General features: G+C 37.5%; 1 protein-coding gene across 1 annotated transcript; it reads right to left on the bottom strand.

Moving 5' to 3' along the window:
* Positions 1–3,947: 3,947 nt before the first annotated feature.
* LOC126282465 (uncharacterized) lies at positions 3,948–4,762 on the bottom strand. The gene is made up of 4 exons (XM_049982122.1): positions 4,710–4,762; positions 4,477–4,603; positions 4,243–4,369; positions 3,948–4,135 (listed from the first exon to the last, which is right to left on the bottom strand). The coding sequence occupies exons 2-4, from the start codon at positions 4,507–4,509 to the stop codon at positions 3,948–3,950; spliced, it is 348 nt and encodes a 115-aa protein (XP_049838079.1). The 5' UTR covers positions 4,510–4,603; positions 4,710–4,762.
* Between the last annotated feature and the right edge of the window lie 15,861 nt (positions 4,763–20,623).

The raw sequence follows: 20,623 nt of genomic DNA, 5'->3' as shown, positions 1-20,623 counted from the left end.
TGAATAACCGGACATCACCCATTGGTATTTTTTGTGATCTCTCAAAGGCCTTTGATTGTGTAAATCATGGAATTCTTTTAGATAAGCTAAATCATTATGGTTTGAGTGGGGCAGTGCACAAATGGTTACCAAATGGTTACCAAAAGAAAGAATATGTATAAGGTTTTCCTGCTTTCATATGCCATTGTAAAACCATTGCATAAAAAGGGGGATACGTCGGATGTCAACAACTACCGCCCAATCTCTCTTCTGACAGCTCTATCAAAAATTTTTGAGAAAGTAATGTATTCAAGAGTAGCCTCCCATATTTGTAAAAATAAAGTACTAACAAAATGTCAGTTTGGTTTTCAGAAAGGCTTTTCAACAGAAAATGCTATATATGCTTTCACTGATCAAATATTAAATGCTCTGAATAACCGGACATCACCCATTGGTATTTTTTGTGATCTCTCAAAGGCCTTTGATTGTGTAAATCATGGAATTCTTTTAGATAAGCTAAATCATTATGGTTTGAGTGGGGCAGTGCACAAATGGTTTAATTCATACTTAACTGGAAGAATGCAGAAAGTTGAAATAAGTGGTTTGTGTAATGTTAAAACAACAGCTGATTCCTCAAACTGGGGTGCTATCAAGCACGGGGTCCCACAGGGTTCGGTCTTAGGTCCTTTACTGTTCTTGATATACATTAATGACTTACCATTCCACATTGATGAAGATGCAAAGTTAGTTCTTTTTGCTGATGATACAAGTATAGTAATAACATCCAAAAACCAAGAACTAAGTGATGTAATTGTAAATGATGTTTTTCACAAAATTATTAAGTGGTTCTCAGCAAACGGACTCTGTTTAAATTTTGATAAAACACAGTATATACAGTTCCGTACAGTAAATGGCACAACTCCAGTAATAAATATAGACTTTGAACAGAAGTCTGTAGCTAAGGTAGAATTTTCAAAATTTTTAGGTGTGTCCATTGATGAGAGGTTAAACTGGAAGCAACACATTGATGGTCTGCTGAAACGTCTGAGTTCATCTACGTATGCTATTAGGGTTATTGCAAATTTTGGTGATAAGAATCTCAGTAAATTAGCTTACTATGCCTACTTTCATTCACTGCTTTCGTATGGCATCATATTCTGGGGTAATTCATCATTGAGTAGAAAAGTATTCATTGCACAAAAACGTGTAATCAGAATAATTGCTGGAGCCCACCCACGGTCATCCTGCAGACATCTATTTAAGGATCTAGGGATCCTCACAGTAACCTCACAGTATATATATTCCCTTATGAAATTTGTTGATAATAATCCAACCCAATTCAAAAGTAATAGCAGTGTGCATACCTATAACACCAGGAGAAAGGATGATCTTCACTATGCAGGGTTAAATCTGACTTTGACACAGAAAGGGGTAAATTATGCTGCCACAAAAGTCTTTGGGCACCTACCAAACAGCATCAAAAGCCTAACAGATAGCCAACTAACATTTAAAAATAAATTAAAAGAATTTCTAGATGACAACTCCTTCTACTCATTGGCTGAATTTTTAGATATAAACTAAGTAAAAAAAAAAAAAAAAAAAAAAAAAAAAACTTAATCATTAGTGTCATGCAATATCTTGTGTAATGTAATTTCTGGTACAGACATCTTTTATTAACCTGACATGTTCCACATCATTACGAAGTGTCGTATTCATGACCTATGGAACAAGTATAAATCTAATCTAATCTAATCTAATCATACTTAATTGTGGTGCAACTGATATGTCATTGACCACAAGAATGAAGTCAATTGCACCATAGATAATCACCACACACATGAGTCTGCCTGCTGTGAAATAAAGGCCCATTATAACTTTTGCCACATCAATGACTTCACTTGTATGTCAACTTATGGAATCTACTGTTTAAAGGTGACAAAGTGGTAGATACACTTAGCAAAAGAAAGAAGATATATAAGGTTGTTCTGCTTTCATATTTTTATGTGGTGCAACTTATCCGTCATTAACCACAAGAATGAAGTCAATAGCACCATAGACGATGACCACACACATGAATCAGCCTGCTGTGAAATAAATGCCCATTACTACTTTTGCCACATCAATGACTTCATTTATATCTCAACTTATGGAACCTAACGTATGAAGGTGGCAAAGGGGTAGCCACACTTACCAAAAGAATGAAGATGTATAAGGTGTTCCTGCTTTCATACTTTATTGTGGTGGAACTGACATGTCGTTGGCCACAAGAATGAAGTCAACAGCACCATAGACAATGACCACACATGAGTCTGCCTGCTGTGAAATAAAGGCCCATTACTACTTTTGCCACATCAATGACTTCATTTGTATCTCAACTTATGGAATCTAATGTTTAAAGGTGATAAAGGGGTAGCCACACTTACCAAAAGAAAGAAGATGTATAAGGTTTTCCTGGTTACTTAATTGTGGTGCAACTGATATGACATTGGCCACAAGAATGACGTCAACAGCACCATAGAGAATGGTCACACACATGGGTCTGCCTGCTGTGAAATAAAGGTCCATTACTACTTTTGAAACATCAATGACTTCATTTGTATCTCAACTTATGGAATCTAATGTTTAAATGTGACAAAGGGGTAGCCACACTTACCAAACGAAAGAAGCTGTATAAAGTTTTTCTGCTTTCATAATTTTTTGTGGTGGAACTGCTATATCATTGGCCATAAGAATGAAGTCAACAGCACCATAGACTATGGCCACACACTTGAGTCCGCCTGCTGTGAAATAAATGCCATTACTACTTTTGCCACACCTATGACATCATTTTAATCTCAGCTTAAGGATTATGTAAATAAAATAGAAAGAATCTTCCTCATGGGATAAACATAATAAAAACAAAAATTCGAAGACTTACCAAGCGGGAAACCGCCGGCAGACAGACACATGAACAAGACACACAAACACACACACAGGATTGCTAGCTTTCGCAACCGATGGTTGCTTTCCGCTTGGTAAGTCTTCGAATCTTTGTTTTTATTATATCACCTTAAGGATTCTATTGTTTAATGGTAAAAAACGGGTAGCCACACTTACAGCGAAAGAAAGAAGATGTATTAGGAATTCCTGCTTTCATACTTAATGGTGGTGCAACTGAGATGTCATTTGCCAGACGAATGAAGTCAATAGCACCAAAGACAATGACCACACACGAGTCTGCCTGCTGTGAAATAAAGGCCCATTACACCTTTTGCCACATCAATAATTTCATTTCTATCTCAACTTATGGAATCTAATGTTTAAAGGTGACAAAGGGGTAGACATACTTACCAAAAGAATGAAGATATATAAGGTTTTCCTGGTTTCATACTTAATTGTGGTGCAACTGATAAGTCATTTTCCACAAGAATGAAGTCAACAGCACCGTACACAATGGTCACACACATGGGTCTGCCTGCTGTGAAATAAAGGTCCATTACTACTTTTGCCACATCAATGACTTCATTAGTATCTCAACTTATGGAATAAAAAGTTTAAAGGTGACAAAGGTGGTAGCCACACATACCAAAAGAAAGAAGATGTATAAGCTTTTCCTGGTTTGATACTCTTTTGTGGTGCGACTTACCGTCATTGGCCACAAGAATGAAGTCAATAGCACCATACAAAAACACCACACACATGAGTCTGCCTGCTGTGTATAAAGGCCCACTACTACTTTTGCCACATCAATGACTTCATTCGTATCTCAATTTATGGAGTCTAATGTTTAAAGGTGAAAAAGGGGTAGCCACACTTACCAAAAGAATGAAGATGTATAAGGTTTCCCTCCTTTCATACTTAATTGTGGTGCAACTAATACGTCATTGGCCACAAGAACGAAGTCAAAAGCACCATAGACAGTGACCACACACATGAGTCTGCCTGCTGTGAAACAAAGGTCCGTTACTAGTTTTGCCACATCAATGACTTCATTTGTATCTCAACTTATGGAATCTAATGTAAAATGTGACAAAGGAGTAGCCACACTTACCATAAGAAAGGAGATGTATATGGTTTTCCTGCTTTCGTACTATTTGTGGTGCAACTGATTTGTCATTGGCCACAAGAATGAAGTCAATAGCACCATAGACTATGACCAAACATATGAGTCTGCCTGCTGTGAAATAAGGGCCCAATTCTACTTTTGCCACATCATTGACTTCATTAGTCTCTCAACTTATGGAATCTAATGTTTAATGGTGAAAAAGGGGTAGCTACAATTACCAAAAGAGAGAAGATGTATAAGGTGTTCCTGCTTACAAACTTTTTTGTGGTGCAACTGATATGTCATTGGCCACAAGAATGAAGTGAATAGCACAATAGACATTGACCACACTGATGAGTCTGCCTGCTATGAAATAAAGGCCCATTACTGCTACTGCCACATCAATGACTTCATTTGTACCTCAACTTATGGAATCTAGTGTTGAATGGTGACAAAGGGGTCGCCACACATACCAAAAGAAAGAAGATGAATGAGGTTTTCCTCATTTCATACTCAATTGTGGTGCACCTGATATGTCATTGGCCACAAGAATGAAGTCAATAGCACCCTAGACAATAGCCACATACATGAGTCTGGCTGCTGTGAAATAAAGGCCCATTACTACTTTTGCCACATCAAAGACTTCATTTGTATCTCAGCTTATGGAATCTAATGTAAAATGTGACAAAGGAGTAGCCACACTTACCAAAAGAAAGGAGATGTGTTCCGCTTTCCTGGTTTTATGCTATTTGTGGTGCACTGATTTGTCATTGGCCACAAGAATGAAGTCAATAGCACCATAGACAATGACCAAGCACATGAGTCTTCCTGCAGTGAAATAACAGGACATTACTACTTTTGCCACATCAATAACTTCTTTTGTAACTCAAAGTAAGGAATGACAAAGGAGCAGAAACACTTACCAAAAGAAAGAAGATGTATAAGGTTTTCCTGCTTTTATACACAATTGTGGTGCAACTGATATGTCATTGGGAACAAGAATGAAGTCAAATGCACCATAGTACATAACCACACGCATGAGTCTGCCTGCTGTGAAATAAAGCGCCATTACTACTTTTGCCACATCAATGACTTCATTTGTATCTCAGCTTAAGGAATCTAATGTTTAAAGGTGACAAACGGGTAGCCACATTTACCAAAAGAAAGAAGATGTATAAGGTTTTCCTGTTTTCATAATAAATTGTGGTGCAACTGATATGTCATTGGCCACAAGAATGAAGTCAATAACACCATAGACAATGACCATACACATGAGTATGCCTGCTGTGAAATAAAGGCCCATTACTACTTTTGCCACATCAATGACTTCATTTGTATCTCAACATATGGAATCCAATGTTTAAAGGTGAAAAAGCAGTAGCCACGCTTCCCAAAAGGAAGGAGATGTATATGGTTTTGCTGCTTTCATACTATTTGTTGTGCAACTGATTTCTTAATGGACTCAAGAACGACGTCGATAGCACCATAGACAATGACCACACACATGAGTCTGCCAGCAGTGAAATAAAGGGTCATTACTACTTTTGCCACATCAATGACTTCATTTGTATCTCAGCTTAAGGAATCTAATGTTTAAAGGTGACAAACGGGTAGCCACATTTACCAAAAGAAGAAGATGTATTAGGTTTCAGTGCTTTCATACTTAATTGAGGTGCAACTGATATGTCATTGGCCACAAGAATGAAGTCAATAGCACCATAGACAATGACCACACATGAGTCTGCCTGCTGTGAAATAAAGTCCCATTACTACTTTTAACACAGCAATGACTTCTTTTGTATGTCAACCTATTGAACAAATGTTTAAAGGTGACAAAGGAGTATTCACACTTACCAAAAAAAGAAGACGTATATGTATTTCCCGCTTTGAAACTATTTGTGGTGCAACCGATATGTCATTGGCCACAACAATGAAGTCAAAAGCACCATAGACAATGACCACACACATGAGTCTGCCTTCTGTGAAATAAAGGCACATTACTACATTTGCCACATCAATGACTTCATTTGTATCTGAATTAATGGAATCTAATGTTTAATGGTGACAAAGGGGTAGCCACAGTTTCCCAAAGAAAGAAGATGTATTAGGTTTCCTCGTTTCCATACTTATTTCTGGTGCAACTGATGCGTCATTGGTCACAATAATGAAGTCAATAGCTCCATAGACAATGACCACACACATGAGCCTGCCTGCTGTGCAATAAAGGCACGTTACTACTTTTGCCACATCAGTGATTTCATTTGTATCTCAACTTATGGAATCTAATGTTTAAAGGTGACAAAGGGGTAGCAACACTTACCAAAAGAAAGAAGATGTATTAGGTTTACCTGTTTTCATACTTAATCGTGGTGTAACTGATATGTCATTGGCCACAAGAATGAAGTCAATAGCACCATAGACTATGACCACACACATGAGTCTGCCTGCCGTGAAATAAAGCTCCGTTACTATTTTTGCCACATCAATGACTTCATTTGTACTTCAACTTATGGAATCTAATTATTTAAAGGTGAGAAAGGGGTTGCTACACTTACCAAAAGAAAGAAGATGTATAAGGTTTTCCTGCTTTCATACATAATTGTGGTGCAACTTGTATGCCATTGCCCACAAGAATGAAGTCAATAGCACCATAGACAATGGCCACATACATGAGCCTGCCTGCTGTGCAATAAAGGCACATTACTACTTTTGCCACATCAGTGATTTCATTTGTATCTCAACTTATGGAATCTAATGTTTAAAGGTGACAAAGGGGTAGCAACACTTACCAAAAGAAAGAAGATGTATTAGGTTTACCTGTTTTCATACTTAATCGTGGTGCAACTGATATGACATTGGCCACAATAATGAACTCAATAGCACCATAGACAATGACCACACACATGATCCCGCCTGCTGTGAAATAAAGGCACATTACTACTTTTGCCACATCAATGACTTCATTTGTATCTCAACCTATGGAATCTAATGTTTAACTGTGACAAAGGGGTAGCCACATTTTTCTGAAGAAAGAAGATGTATTACGTTTTCCTGCTTTCATACTTCTTTGTTGTGATACTGATGTGTCATTGGCCACGAGAATGAGGTCAATAGCACCGTAGACAATGACCAGACACATGAGCTACCCTGCTGTGAAATAAAGGCCCATTACTACTTTTGCAACATCAATGACTTCATTTGTATCTCAACTTATGGAATCTAATGTTTAAAGGTGATAAAGGGGTAGCCACACTTATCAAAGGAAAGAAGAAGTATAAGATTTTCCTGCTTTCATACTTCTTTGTGGTGCTACTGATGTGTCATTGGCTACAAGAATAATGTCAATAGCACCATAGACAATGACCACACACATGAAACTGCCTGCTGTTAAATAAAGGCCCATTACTTCTCTAACGATATCAATGACTTCATTTGTATCTGAACTTATGGAATCTAGTGTTTAATGGTTAAAAAGGAGAAGCCACACTTACCCAACAAAAGAAGATGTATAAGGTTTTCCTCCCTTCATACTTAATTGTGGTGCAACTGAATTGTCATTGGCCACAAGAATGAAGTCAATAGCACCATAGACAATTACCACACACATGAGTCTGCCTGCTGTGAAATAAAGGCCCATTACTACTTTTGCCACATCAATGACTTCATTTGTTACACAACTTATGGAATCTAATGTTTAAAGGTGACAATGAGGTAGCCACACTTAATAAAAGAAAGAATATGTATGAGGTTTTCCTGCTTTCATACTTAATTGTGGTGCTGCTGATATGTCATTGGCCTCAATAATGAAGTCAATAGCACCGTAGACAATGACCACACACATGAGTCTGCCTGCTGTGAAATAAAGTCCATTACTACTTCTGCCACATCAATGACTTCATTTATATCTCAACTTATGGAATGTAATGTTTAGAGGTAACAAAGGGGTAGCCACATGTTCCCAAAGAAAGAAGTGTACAAGGTTTTCCTGCTTACATACTTAATTGTGGTGCAACTCATATGTGATTGGCGACAAAAATGAAGACTATAGCATCATACACAATGATCACACACGTGTCTTCCTGCTGTGAAATACAGGCACATTACTATTTTTGCCACATCTATGACTTCATTTATATCTCAACTTATGGAATCTAATGTTTAAAGGTTACATGGGGGTAAGCACACTTACCAAAAGAAATAAGATGCATAAGGTTTTCCTGCTTTCATACTTAATTGTGGTTCAACTGATAAGTCATTGGCCACAAGAATGATGTCAATAGCACCATAGACAATGACCACCCACATGAGTCTGCCTGCTGTGAAATAATGGCCCATTACTACTTTTGCCACATCATTGAATTCATTTGTATCTCTACTTTTGGAATCTAATGTTTAAAGGTGACAAAGGAGTAGCCACATTTACCAAAAGAAAGGAGATGTTATTTCATACTATTTGTGGTGTAACTGATTTGTCATTGGCCACAAGAATGAAGTCAATAGCACCATAGACAATGACCACACACATGAGTCTGCGTGCTGTGAAATAAAGGTCCATTACTACTTTTGCTACATCAATGACTTCATTTGTATCTCAACGTATGGAATCTAATGTTTAAAGGTGAGACATAGGGGTAGTCACACTTAGCAAAAGAAAGAAGACGTATAAGTTTTTCGTGCTATCATACTTATTTGTGGTGCAACTTATCGTCAATGGCCACAAGAATGAAGTCAATAGCAACATACACAATGACCACACACATGAGTCTGCCTGCTGTGAAATAAAAGCCCATTACTGCTTTTACCACAGCAATGACACAATTTGTATCTCAGCTTATGGAACCTAATGTTTAAAGGTGACAAAGGGGTAGTCAGTAGTCAGACTTACCAAAAGAAAGGAGATGTATCAGGTTTTCCTGCTTTCATATTTAATTGTAGTGCAACTGATATGTCATTGGCCACAAGAATGAAGTGGTATAAAGCATGCAATACCTTTAAAAGACAAAAGTGATATATCTTTAGAATTGAACATGCAACATGACGGAACAGTGGCGTATACCAAGAGCACTGATGAAAATGCTCTTTTAGCGGAAGTAAATATTCCAGCAATTCCAATTTAATCAGAAACAATATGTGCAACTCGGATTTGCCACATGCAGATGAGTGCTCACTTGAGAATGAAAACAATGACAAAATATTATGGTTACTGCAAGTCAATATTCGATGTTTAAGAAATAAACTGTTAGAATTAGAACATTATTGTAACATTAAGGATGTAAATGTGATATGTGTGTCAGAACACTGGCTAACAGAAAATCAAGTTAGCAGTTTTGTTCCTGAAGGATATGTTTTAGCTGATATAAGGTGCAGGAAAAAACAGAAAAAATGGGGGTGCTGGAATTTATATCAAGCATGGCCAAAAATTTTCAAAATTAGATATAACGCCATATTGTGCAGAAGTAAATGCTGAGTTTAGCTCTATAAGACTGACTGAAGAAAACATAATAATTGTTAGCCTGTATAGGTCTCCAAATGGAGACATAAATGTTTTCTTTGAGCAATTTGAACTAGTAGTTAAGAAACTTTTTAAGTTTAAAACAAAGATTGTTATTTGTGGTGATTTGAATATTGAAATGGGAAATGCAAGACAACAAGACTCCAGAACATTTTTTAATATATTAAGATCTTTAAACTTGCACTGCACGAACAAGTGTCCTACTCGTAATGATGCATACCTAGACAATATTATTGTTAATTTGCATAGAGAGGAATATGTGGTTAGCTTGGCTGATGGTGCTTTTGCAGATCATGATCCATTGCTTTTAACGCTTTACCATTATAAACCATCTTATTCCAATGAATTTAATGTGGGATGGGTAAGAGGTCAGAGAGAGGAGCACATTATGTCATTTATTAACAAGTTAAAGGTCACAAACTGGGAACCTGTTTATGAGTGTCATCCAGTAAAAACAGGAGTTGAAAATGATTTTGAAGCTTTCTTTAAAAAATATAGAGACGTATGGTACTCCTGTTCCCCAATAGTAAAAGTTAGGTCCTCAGTTAAACGTAAAAATACAAAAATAAACTGGTATACAAAAGAACTAGCAGAAGTCAGAGAAAATATGCTCATATTGCATAGAACATATGAAAGCAAGGACAATCAAGGGTCTGAACAGAGGATATGGTATACAATGCGTACCTTAGAAATAAAAAGTATTACAAAGCTAAGCTCAGAGAAGCCAAAAAAGCAGCTTGTGAAAGGTATACAGAAGGTGCTCCAAATAAGTGTAAGGCAGCATGGGAAGTTATCAGACAAGATAATTCTCACAGCCAAGTATGTCAAACTCTGCTGGATCCAGGAAAATTGAATGACTACTTTGTCACATCAGCCACAGACACATCGGCAAGGGATCTGGTTGGTCCCCAGCTGTCTGAGGGACCTTTGTTTCACTGGAACAATATCACGCCTGATCAAGTCTGTAAAACTGTTGCTAAACTATCGAATTCCAAATGTATGGACTGTTACTGGATGTCCAATTATATTGATAAAAGAACAGTCCATCTCATAAGTAAGCCACTAAGCTTTATTTTTAACAGATGTTTAGAGAATGGAGTTTTCCCAGATTTGCTAAAAATCTCTAAAATTATCCCCGTATTCAAAAAGGGTGATAAACAACTCCCCCAAAACTACCGAGCCGTATCTATTGAGCCAATATTTTCAAAAATAATTGAATCACTCATGTACTTTCAATTAAGCAGTTATTTTGAAAAGCATGATCTGCTTTGCAACAATCAATATGGATTTAGACCAGGTAAAAATACCACTGCAGCTGTTCTGGAAATTGTTGATCAGACTTTAATGGCCTTTGAAAATAAGAAGATGAAGTCACTTGTATTATGTGATCTAAGTAAAGCTTTTGATTGCATTCCTTTGAACATATTATTAACAAAACTGGAGTATTATTGTATACAAAAATCTTCATTAGCAATAATTTCTTCCTATTTGACCAACAGAAGACAGTTTGTCTCAATTAGAAATGAGCATTCTCCCTTAGTAGAAATTGGTACAGGTGTGCCACAGGGCTCTGTCCTTGGACCCTTCTTTTTCATTGTGGCTATCAATGACATGCCCCATTCGGTATCACAGTCTGTAATCTGCTATGCAGATGATACAACCCTGCTTACTTCACACCATGACATCCCAACCCTTGATAAGATTACACAAGAAACTTTTGACTCTGCATTAAAATGGTTTGCAGCCAATAAACTTGTATGTAATCCAGACAAAACTCAAAAGCTTCTGTTAGGATTATCTAAAAATATAGAAAATAAAAGTGTCAAGCTCTTAGGAATACATATTGATGCCAAACTAACTTGGGAAGAGCATATAAGCCAAATCTGCAAAAAAATCTCAAGAGTGACCTACCTCATGTGGAAACTGAGAGATATGGTCAATAATAATTATCTCCGTGTAGCATATTTTGGACTCTTTCAGTCACATATATCATATGGCCTACTCATATGGGGACATTCTCCTCATATCAGTAACATCTTAAAAGTCCAAAAAAAAAATTGTTTGTATAATGTGTAATGCTGGTCTTGTAGAACACTGTCGCCCACTTTTTACCAGGCTTAGGTTACTAACAGTGGTGAATCTGTAAATCTAAGAGGTGCACTCTTTGTCAGGAATAACATTAAAGAATGTATCATCAGGGAAACAATTCACAAGCACGATACTAGAAGTAAGGCAAATATTGACATTCCAAGGCACAGGCTAGCAATAACAGGAAACGCCCATAAAGTAAATGCCCTCAAAATTTTTTCCAAATTTCCTCTTGCCGCTCAATCCTTGCCTTTTAAAACGTTCAAAACAAAATTATATGGCTGGCTAGCAAAAAACCCATGTTATCATATAAAAAAGTTCTACGATATTGAAAATATTGATATTAATAATTAAGATTGTAGTGGTATAAAAGAAATTTTAATTTTTACATGTAATGCGATCAATATTTGTACCTTACTATCATTGTAAAAGCCTATTCTACTGTATGTGGTCAATGGCAATAAAGAATCTGAATCTGAATAAAGAAAGTCAATAGTACCATAGACAATGACCACTATCGAGCTTGCCTACTGTGAACAAAAGGCCCATTACTACTTTTGCCACATCAATGACTTCATTTGATCACAGCTTATGGGATCTAATGTTTAACGGCAACAAAGGAGTACCCACACTTACCAAAAAAAAGAAGATGAATAAGGTATTATTTTTTCATAATTAATTGTGATGCAACTGATATGTCATTGGCCACAAGAATGAAGTCAATAGCACCATAGACAATGAACACACACATGAGTCTGCCTGCTGTGAAATAAACGCCCATTACTACTTTTGCCACATCAATGACTTCATTTGCATTTCAATTTATGGAATCCGATGTTTAATGGTGACAAAGGGATAGCCACACTTACCAAAAGAAAGAAGATGTATAAGGTTTTCCTGCTTTCATACTTAATTGTGGTGCAACTGATGTGTCATTGGCCACATGAATGAAGTCAATAGCACCATAGACAATGACCACACACATGAGTCTGCCTGCTGCAAAATAAAGGCCCATTACTACTTTTGCCACATCAATGACTTCATTTGTATCTCAACTCATGGAATCTAATGTTTAAAGGTGACAAAGGAGTAGCCACACTTACCAAAGGAAAAACGATGTATAAGGTTTTCCTGTTTTCATACTTAATTGTGGTGCAACTGATATTTCATTGGCCACAAGAATGAAGTCAATAGCACCGTAGACAAGGACCACACACATGAGTCTGCCTGCTGTGAAATAAAGGCCCATTACTACTTTTGCCACATCAATGACTTCATTTGTATCTCAAATTATGGAATCTAATGTTTAAAGGTGATACAGGGGTAGCCACACTTACCAAAGGAAAAACGATGTATAAGGTTTTCCTGTTTTCATACTTAATTGTGGTGCAACTGATATTTCATTGGCCACAAGAATGAAGTCAATAGCACCGTAGACAAGGACCACACACATGAGTCTGCCTGCTGTGAAATAAAGGCCCATTACTACTTTTGCCACATCAATGACTTCATTTGTATCTCAACTTATGGAATCTAATGTTTAAAGGTGATAAAGGGGTAGCCACACTTACCAAAGGAAAAACGATGTATAAGGTTTTCCTGTTTTCATACTTAATTGTGGTGCAACTGATATGTCATTGGCCACAAGAATGAAGTCAATAGCACCGTAGACAGTGACCACACCCATGAGTCTGCCTGCTGTGAAATAAAGGCCCATTACTACTTTTGCCACATCAATGACTTCATTTGTATCTCAACTTATGGAATCTAATGTTTAAAGGTGATAAAGGGGTAGCCACACTTACCAAAGGAAAGAAGATGTATAAGGTTTTCCTGTTTTCATAATAAATTGTGGTGCAACTGATATGTCATTGGCCACAAGAATGAAGTCAATAGCACCGTAGACAGTGACCACACCCATGAGTCTGCCTGCTGTGAAATAAAGGCCCATTACTACTTTTGCCACATCAATGACTTCATTTGTATCTCAACTTATGGAATCTAATGTTTAAAGGTGATAAAGGGGTAGCCACACGTACCAAAGGAAAGAAGATGTAGAAGGTTTTCCTGCTTTCATACTTAATTTTAGTGCAACTGATATGTCATTGGCCACAAGAATGAAGTCAATAGCACCGTAGACAGTGACCACACCTATGAGTCTGCCTGCTGTGAAATAAAGGCCCATTACTACTTTTGCCACATCAATGACTTCATTTGTATCTCAACTTATGGAATCTAATGTTTAAAGGTGATAAAGGGGTAGCCACACTTACCAAAGGAAAGAAGATGTATAAGGTTTTCCTGTTTTCATACTTAATTGTGGTGCAACTGATATGTCATTGGCCACAAGAATGAAGTCAATAGCACCGTAGACAGTGACCACACCCATGAGTCTGCCTGCTGTGAAATAAAGGCCCATTACTACTTTTGCCACATCAATGACTTCATTTGTATCTCAGCTTATGGAATCTAATGTTTAAAGGTGATAAAGGGGTAGCCACACTTACCAAAGGAAAGAAGATGTATAAGGTTTTCCTGTTTTCATACTTAATTGTGGTGCAACTGATATGTCATTGGCCACAAGAATGAAGTCAATAGCACCGTAGACAATGACCACACACATGAGTCTGCCTGCTGTGAAATAAAGGCCCATTACTACTTTTGCCACATCAATGACTTCATTTGTATCTCAACTTATGGAATCTAATGTTTAAAGGTGATAAAGGGGTAGCCACACTTACCAAAGGAAAGAAGATGTATAAGGTTTTCCTGTTTTCATAATAAATTGTGGTGCAACTGATATGTCATTGGCCACAAGAATGAAGTCAATAGCACCGTAGACAGTGACCACACCCATGAGTCTGCCTGCTGTGAAATAAAGGCCCATTACTACTTTTGCCACATCAACGACTTCATTTGTATCTCAACTTATGGAATCTGATGTTTAAATGTGATAAAGAGGTAGCCACACTTACCAAAGGAAAAACGATGTATAAGGTTTTCCTGTTTTCATACTTAATTGTGGTGCAACTGATATTTCATTGGCCACAAGAATGAAGTCAATAGCACCGTAGACAAGGACCACACACATGAGTCTGCCTGCTGTGAAATAAAGGCCCATTACTACTTTTGCCACATCAATGACTTCATTTGTATCTCAACTTATGGAATCTAATGTTTAAAGATGATAAGGGGTAGCCACACTTACCAAAGGAAAAACGATGTATAAGGTTTTCCTGTTTTCATACTTAATTGTGGTGCAACTGATATTTCATTGGCCACAAGAACGAAGTCAATAGCACCGTAGACAAGGACCACACACATGAGTCTGCCTGCTGTGAAATAAAGGCCCATTACTACTTTTGCCACATCAATGACTTCATTTGTATCTCAAATTATGGAATCTAATGTTTAAAGGTGATACAGGGGTAGCCACACTTACCAAAGGAAAAACGATGTATAAGGTTTTCATGTTTTCATACTTAATTGTGGTGCAACTGATATTTCATTGGCCACAAGAATGAAGTCAATAGCACCGTAGACAAGGACCACACACATGAGTCTGCCTGCTGTGAAATAAAGGCCCATTACTACTTTTGCCACATCAATGACTTCATTTGTATCTCAACTTATGGAATCTAATGTTTAAAGGTGATAAAGGGGTAGCCACACTTACCAAAGGAAAAACGATGTATAAGGTTTTCCTGTTTTCATACTTAATTGTGGTGCAACTGATATGTCATTGGCCACAAGAATGAAGTCAATAGCACCGTAGACAGTGACCACACCCATGAGTCTGCCTGCTGTGAAATAAAGGCCCATTACTACTTTTGCCACATCAATGACTTCATTTGTATCTCAACTCATGGAATCTAATGTTTAAAGGTGATAAAGGGGTAGCCACACTTACCAAAGGAAAGAAGATGTATAAGGTTTTCCTGTTTTCATAATAAATTGTGGTGCAACTGATATGTCATTGGCCACAAGAATGAAGTCAATAGCACCGTAGACAAGGACCACACACATGAGTCTGTGTGCTGTGAAATAAAGGCCCATTACTACTTTTGCCACATCAATGACTTCATTTGTATCTCAACCTATGGAATCTAATGTTTAAATGTGATAAAGAGGTAGCCACACTTACCAAAGGAAAAACGATGTATAAGGTTTTCCTGTTTTCATACTTAATTGTGGTGCAACTGATATTTCATTGGCCACAAGAATGAAGTCAATAGCACCGTAGACAAGGACCACACACATGAGTCTGCCTGCTGTGAAATAAAGGCCCATTACTACTATTGCCACATCAATGACTTCATTTGTATCTCAACTTATGGAATCTAATGTTTAAAGGTGATAAAGGGGTAGCCACACTTACCAAAGGAAAGAAGATGTATAAGGTTTTCCTGTTTTCATAATAAATTGTGGTGCAACTGATATGTCATTGGCCACAAGAATGAAGTCAATAGCACCGTAGACAGTGACCACACCCATGAGTCTGCCTGCTGTGAAATAAAGGCCCATTACTACTTTTGCCACATCAATGACTTCATTTGTATCTGAACTTATGGAATCTAATGTTTAAGTGTGATAAAGAGGTAGCCACACTTACCAAAGGAAAAACGATGTATAAGGTTTTCCTGTTTTCATAATAAATTGTGGTGCAACTGATATGTCATTGGCCACAAGAATGAAGTCAATAGCACCGTAGACAGTGACCACACCCATGAGTCTGCCTGCTGTGAAATAAAGGCCCATTACTACTTTTGCCACATCAATGACTTCATTTGTATCTGAACTTATGGAATCTAATGTTTAAATGTGATAAAGAGGTAGCCACACTTACCAAAGGAAAAACGATGTATAAGGTTTTCCTGTTTTCATACTTAATTGTGGTGCAACTGATATGTCATTGGCCACAAGAATGAAGTCAATAGCACCGTAGACAAGGACCACACACATGAGTCTGCCTGCTGTGAAATAAAGGCCCATTACTACTTTTGCCACATCAATGACTTCATTTGTATCTCAACTTATGGAATCTAATGTTTAAATGTGATAAAGAGGTAGCCACACTTACCAAAGGAAAGAAGATGTATAAGGTTTTCCTGTTTTCATACTTAATTGTGGTGCAACTGATATTTCATTGGCCACAAGAATGAAGTCAATAGCACCGTAGACAAGGACCACACACATGAGTCTGCCTGCTGTGAAATAAAGGCCCATTACTACTTTTGCCACATCAATGACTTCATTTGTATCTCAACCTGTGGAACCTAATGTTTAAATAGGATCAAGAGGTAGCCACACTTACCAAAGGAAAAACGATGTATAAGGTTTTCCTGTTTTCATACTTAATTGTGGTGCAACTGATATGTCATTGGCCACAAGAATGAAGTCAATAGCACCGTAGACAGTGACCACACCCATGAGTCTGCCTGCTGTGAAATAAAGGCCCATTACTACTTTTGCCACATCAATGACTTCATTTGTATCTCAACTTATGGAATCTAATGTTTAAATGTGATAAAGAGGTAGCCACACTTACCAAAGGAAAAACGATGTATAAGGTTTTCCTGTTTTCATACTTAATTGTGGTGCAACTGATATGTCATTGGCCACAAGAATGAAGTCAATAGCACCGTAGACAAGGACCACACACATGAGTCTGCCTGCTGTGAAATAAAGGCCCATTACTACTTTTGCCACATCAATGACTTCATTTGTATCTCAACTTATGGAATCTAATGTTTAAATGTGATAAAGAGGTAGCCACACTTACCAAAGGAAAAACGATGTATAAGGTTTTCCTGTTTTCATACTTAATTGTGGTGCAACTGATATGTCATTGGCCACAAGAATGAAGTCAATAGCACCGTAGACAAGGACCACACACATGAGTCTGCCTGCTGTGAAATAAAGGCCCATTACTACTTTTGCCACATCAATGACTTCATTTGTATCTCAACTTATGGAATCTAATGTTTAAATGTGATAAAGAGGTGGCCACACTTACCAAAGGAAAGAAGATGTATAAGGTTTTCCTGTTTTCATACTTAATTGTGGTGCAACTGATATTTCATTGGCCACAAGAATGAAGTCAATAGCACCGTAGACAATGACCACACACATGAGTCTGCCTGCTGTGAAATAAAGGCCCATTACTACTTTTGCCACATCAATGACTTCATTTGTATCTCAACTTATGGAATCTAATGTTTAAAGGTGATAAAGGGGTAGCCACACTTACCAAAGGAAAGAAGATGTATAAGGTTTTCCTGTTTTCATAATAAATTGTGGTGCAACTGATATGTCATTGGCCACAAGAATGAAGTCAATAGCACCGGAGACAGTGACCACACCCATGAGTCTGCCTGCTGTGAAATAAAGGCCCATTACTACTTTTGCCACATCAACGACTTCATTTGTATCTCAACTTGAGGAATCTAATGTTTAAATGTGATAAAGAGGTAGCCACACTTACGAAAGGAAAAACGATGTATAAGGTTTTCCTGTTTACATACTTAATTGTGGTGCAACTGATATTTCATTGGCCACAAGAATGAAGTCAATAGCACCGTAGACAAGGACCACACACATGAGTCTGCCTGCTGTGAAATAAAGGCCCATTACTACTTTTGCCACATCAACGACTTCATTTGTATCTCAACTTATGGAATCTAATGTTTAAATGTCATAAAGAGGTAGCCACACTTACCAAAGGAAAAATGATGTATAAGGTTTTCCTGTTTTCATACTTAATTGTGGTGCAACTGATATTTCATTGGCCACAAGAATGAAGTCAATAGCACCGTAGACAAGGACCACACACATGAGCCTGCCTGCTGTGAAATAAAGGCCCATTACTACTTTTGCCACATCAATGACTTCATTTGTATCTCAACTTATGGAATCTAATGTTTAGAGGTGATAAAGGGTAGCCACACTTTCCAAAGGAAATAAGATGTATAAGGTTTTCCTGTTTTCATAATAAATTGTGGTGCAACTGATATGTCATTGGCCACAAGAATGAAGTCAATAGCACCGAAGACAGTGACCACACCCATGAGTCTGCATGCTGTGAAATAAAGGCCCATTACTACTTTTGCCACATCAACGACTTCATTTGTATCTGAACTTATGGAATCTAATGTTTAAAGGTGATAAAGGGGTAGCCACACTTTCCAAAGGAAATAAGATGTATAAGGTTTTCGTGTTTTCATACTTAATTGTGGTGCAACTGATATTTCATTGGCCACAAGAATGAAGTCAATAGCACCGTAGACAAGGACCACACACATGAGTCTGCCTGCTGTGAAATAAAGGCCCATTACTACTTTTGCCACATCAATGACTTCATTTGTATCTCATCTTATGGAATCTAATGTTTAAAGGTGATAAAGGGGTAGCCACACTTACCAAAGGAAAGAAGATGTATAAGGTTTTCCTGTTTTCATAATAAATTGTGGTGCAACTGATATTTCATTGGCCACAAGAATGAAGTCAATAGCACCGTAGACAAGGACCACACACATGAGTCTGCCTGCTGTGAAATAAAGGCCCATTACTACTTTTGCCACATCAACGACTTCATTTGTATCTCAACTTATGGAATCTAATGTTTAAAGGTGATAAAGGGGTAGCCACACTTACCAAAGGAAAGAAGATGTATAAGGTTTTCCTGTTTTCATAATAAATTGTGGTGCAACTGATATTTCATTGGCAACAAGAATGAAGTCAATAGCACCGCAGACAAGGACCACACACATGAGTCTGCCTGCTGTGAAATAAAGGCCCATTACGACTTTTGCCACATCAATGACTTCATTTGTATCTCATCTTATGGAATCTAATGTTTAAAGGTGATAAAGGGGTAGCCACACTTACCAAAGGAAAGAAGATGTATAAGGTTTTCCTGATTTCATAATAAATTGTGGTGCATCTGATATGTCATTGGCCACAAGAATGAAGTCAATAGCACCGTAGACAGTGACCACACCCATGAGTCTGCCTGCTGTGAAATAAAGGCCCATTACTACTTTTGCCACATCAACGACTTCATTTGTATCTCAACTTATGGAATCTAATGTTTAAAGGTGATAAAGGGGTAGCCACACTTACCAAAGGAAAGAAGATGTATAAGGTTTTCCTGTTCTCATACTTAATTGTGGTGCAACTGATATTTCATTGGCCACAAGAATGAAGTCAATAGCACCGTAGACAAGGACCACACACATGAGTCTGCCTGCTGTGAAATAAAGGCCCATTACTACTTTTGCCACATCAATGACTTCATTTGTATCTCATCTTATGGAATCTAATGTTTAAAGGTGATAAAGGGGTAGCCACACTTACCAAAGGAAAGAAGATGTATAAGGTTTTCCTGTTTTCGTAATAAATTGTGGTGCAACTGATATTTCATTGGCCACAAGAATGAAGTCAATAGCACCGTAGACAAGGACCACACACATGAGTCTGCCTGCTGTGAAATAAAGGCCCATTACTACTTTTGCCACATCAACGACTTCATTTGTATCTCAACTTATGGAATCTAATGTTTAAAGGTGATAAAGGGGTAGCCACACTTACCAAAGGAAAGAAGATGTATAAGGTTTTCCTGTTTTCATACTTAATTGTGGTGCAACTGATATTTCATTGGCCACAAGAATGAAGTCAATAGCACCGTAGACAAGGACCACACACATGAGTCTGCATGCTGTGAAATAAAGGCCCATTACTACTTTTGCCACATCAATGACTTCATTTGTATCTCATCTTATGGAATCTAATGTTTAAAGGTGATAAAGGGGTAGCCACACTTACCAAAGGAAAAACGATGTATAAGGTTTTCCTGTTTTCATACTTAATTGTGGTGCAACTGATATTTCATTGGCCACAAGAATGAAGTCAATAGCACCGTAGACAAGGACCACACCCATTAGTCTGCCTGCTGTGAAATAAAGGCCCATTACTACTTTTGCCACATCAATGACTTCATTTGTATCTCAACTTATGGAATC

The sequence above is a fragment of the Schistocerca gregaria genome, chromosome 7 (assembly GCF_023897955.1).
Source record: "Schistocerca gregaria isolate iqSchGreg1 chromosome 7, iqSchGreg1.2, whole genome shotgun sequence".
NCBI lineage: Eukaryota > Metazoa > Arthropoda > Insecta > Orthoptera > Acrididae > Schistocerca > Schistocerca gregaria.
The sequence above is the reverse complement of the archived record's forward strand: the minus strand, read 5'-3'. Positions and strand labels throughout refer to the sequence as shown.

Bases quoted from the DNA above. Each gene is read 5' to 3' on its own strand.
- LOC126282465 (XM_049982122.1), bottom strand. From the start codon at position 4,509: ATGAGGAAAACCTCATTCATCTTCTTTCTTTTG. The intron at 4,370-4,476 runs GTATGTGTGGCG...TTTATTTCATAG, and splicing joins CATTCATCTTCTTTCTTTTG to CAGGCAGACTCATCAGTGTG. The intron at 4,136-4,242 runs GTAATTGTAGCT...CTTATTTCACAG, and splicing joins TATACATCTTCTCTCTTTTG to CAGGCAGACTCATATGTTTG.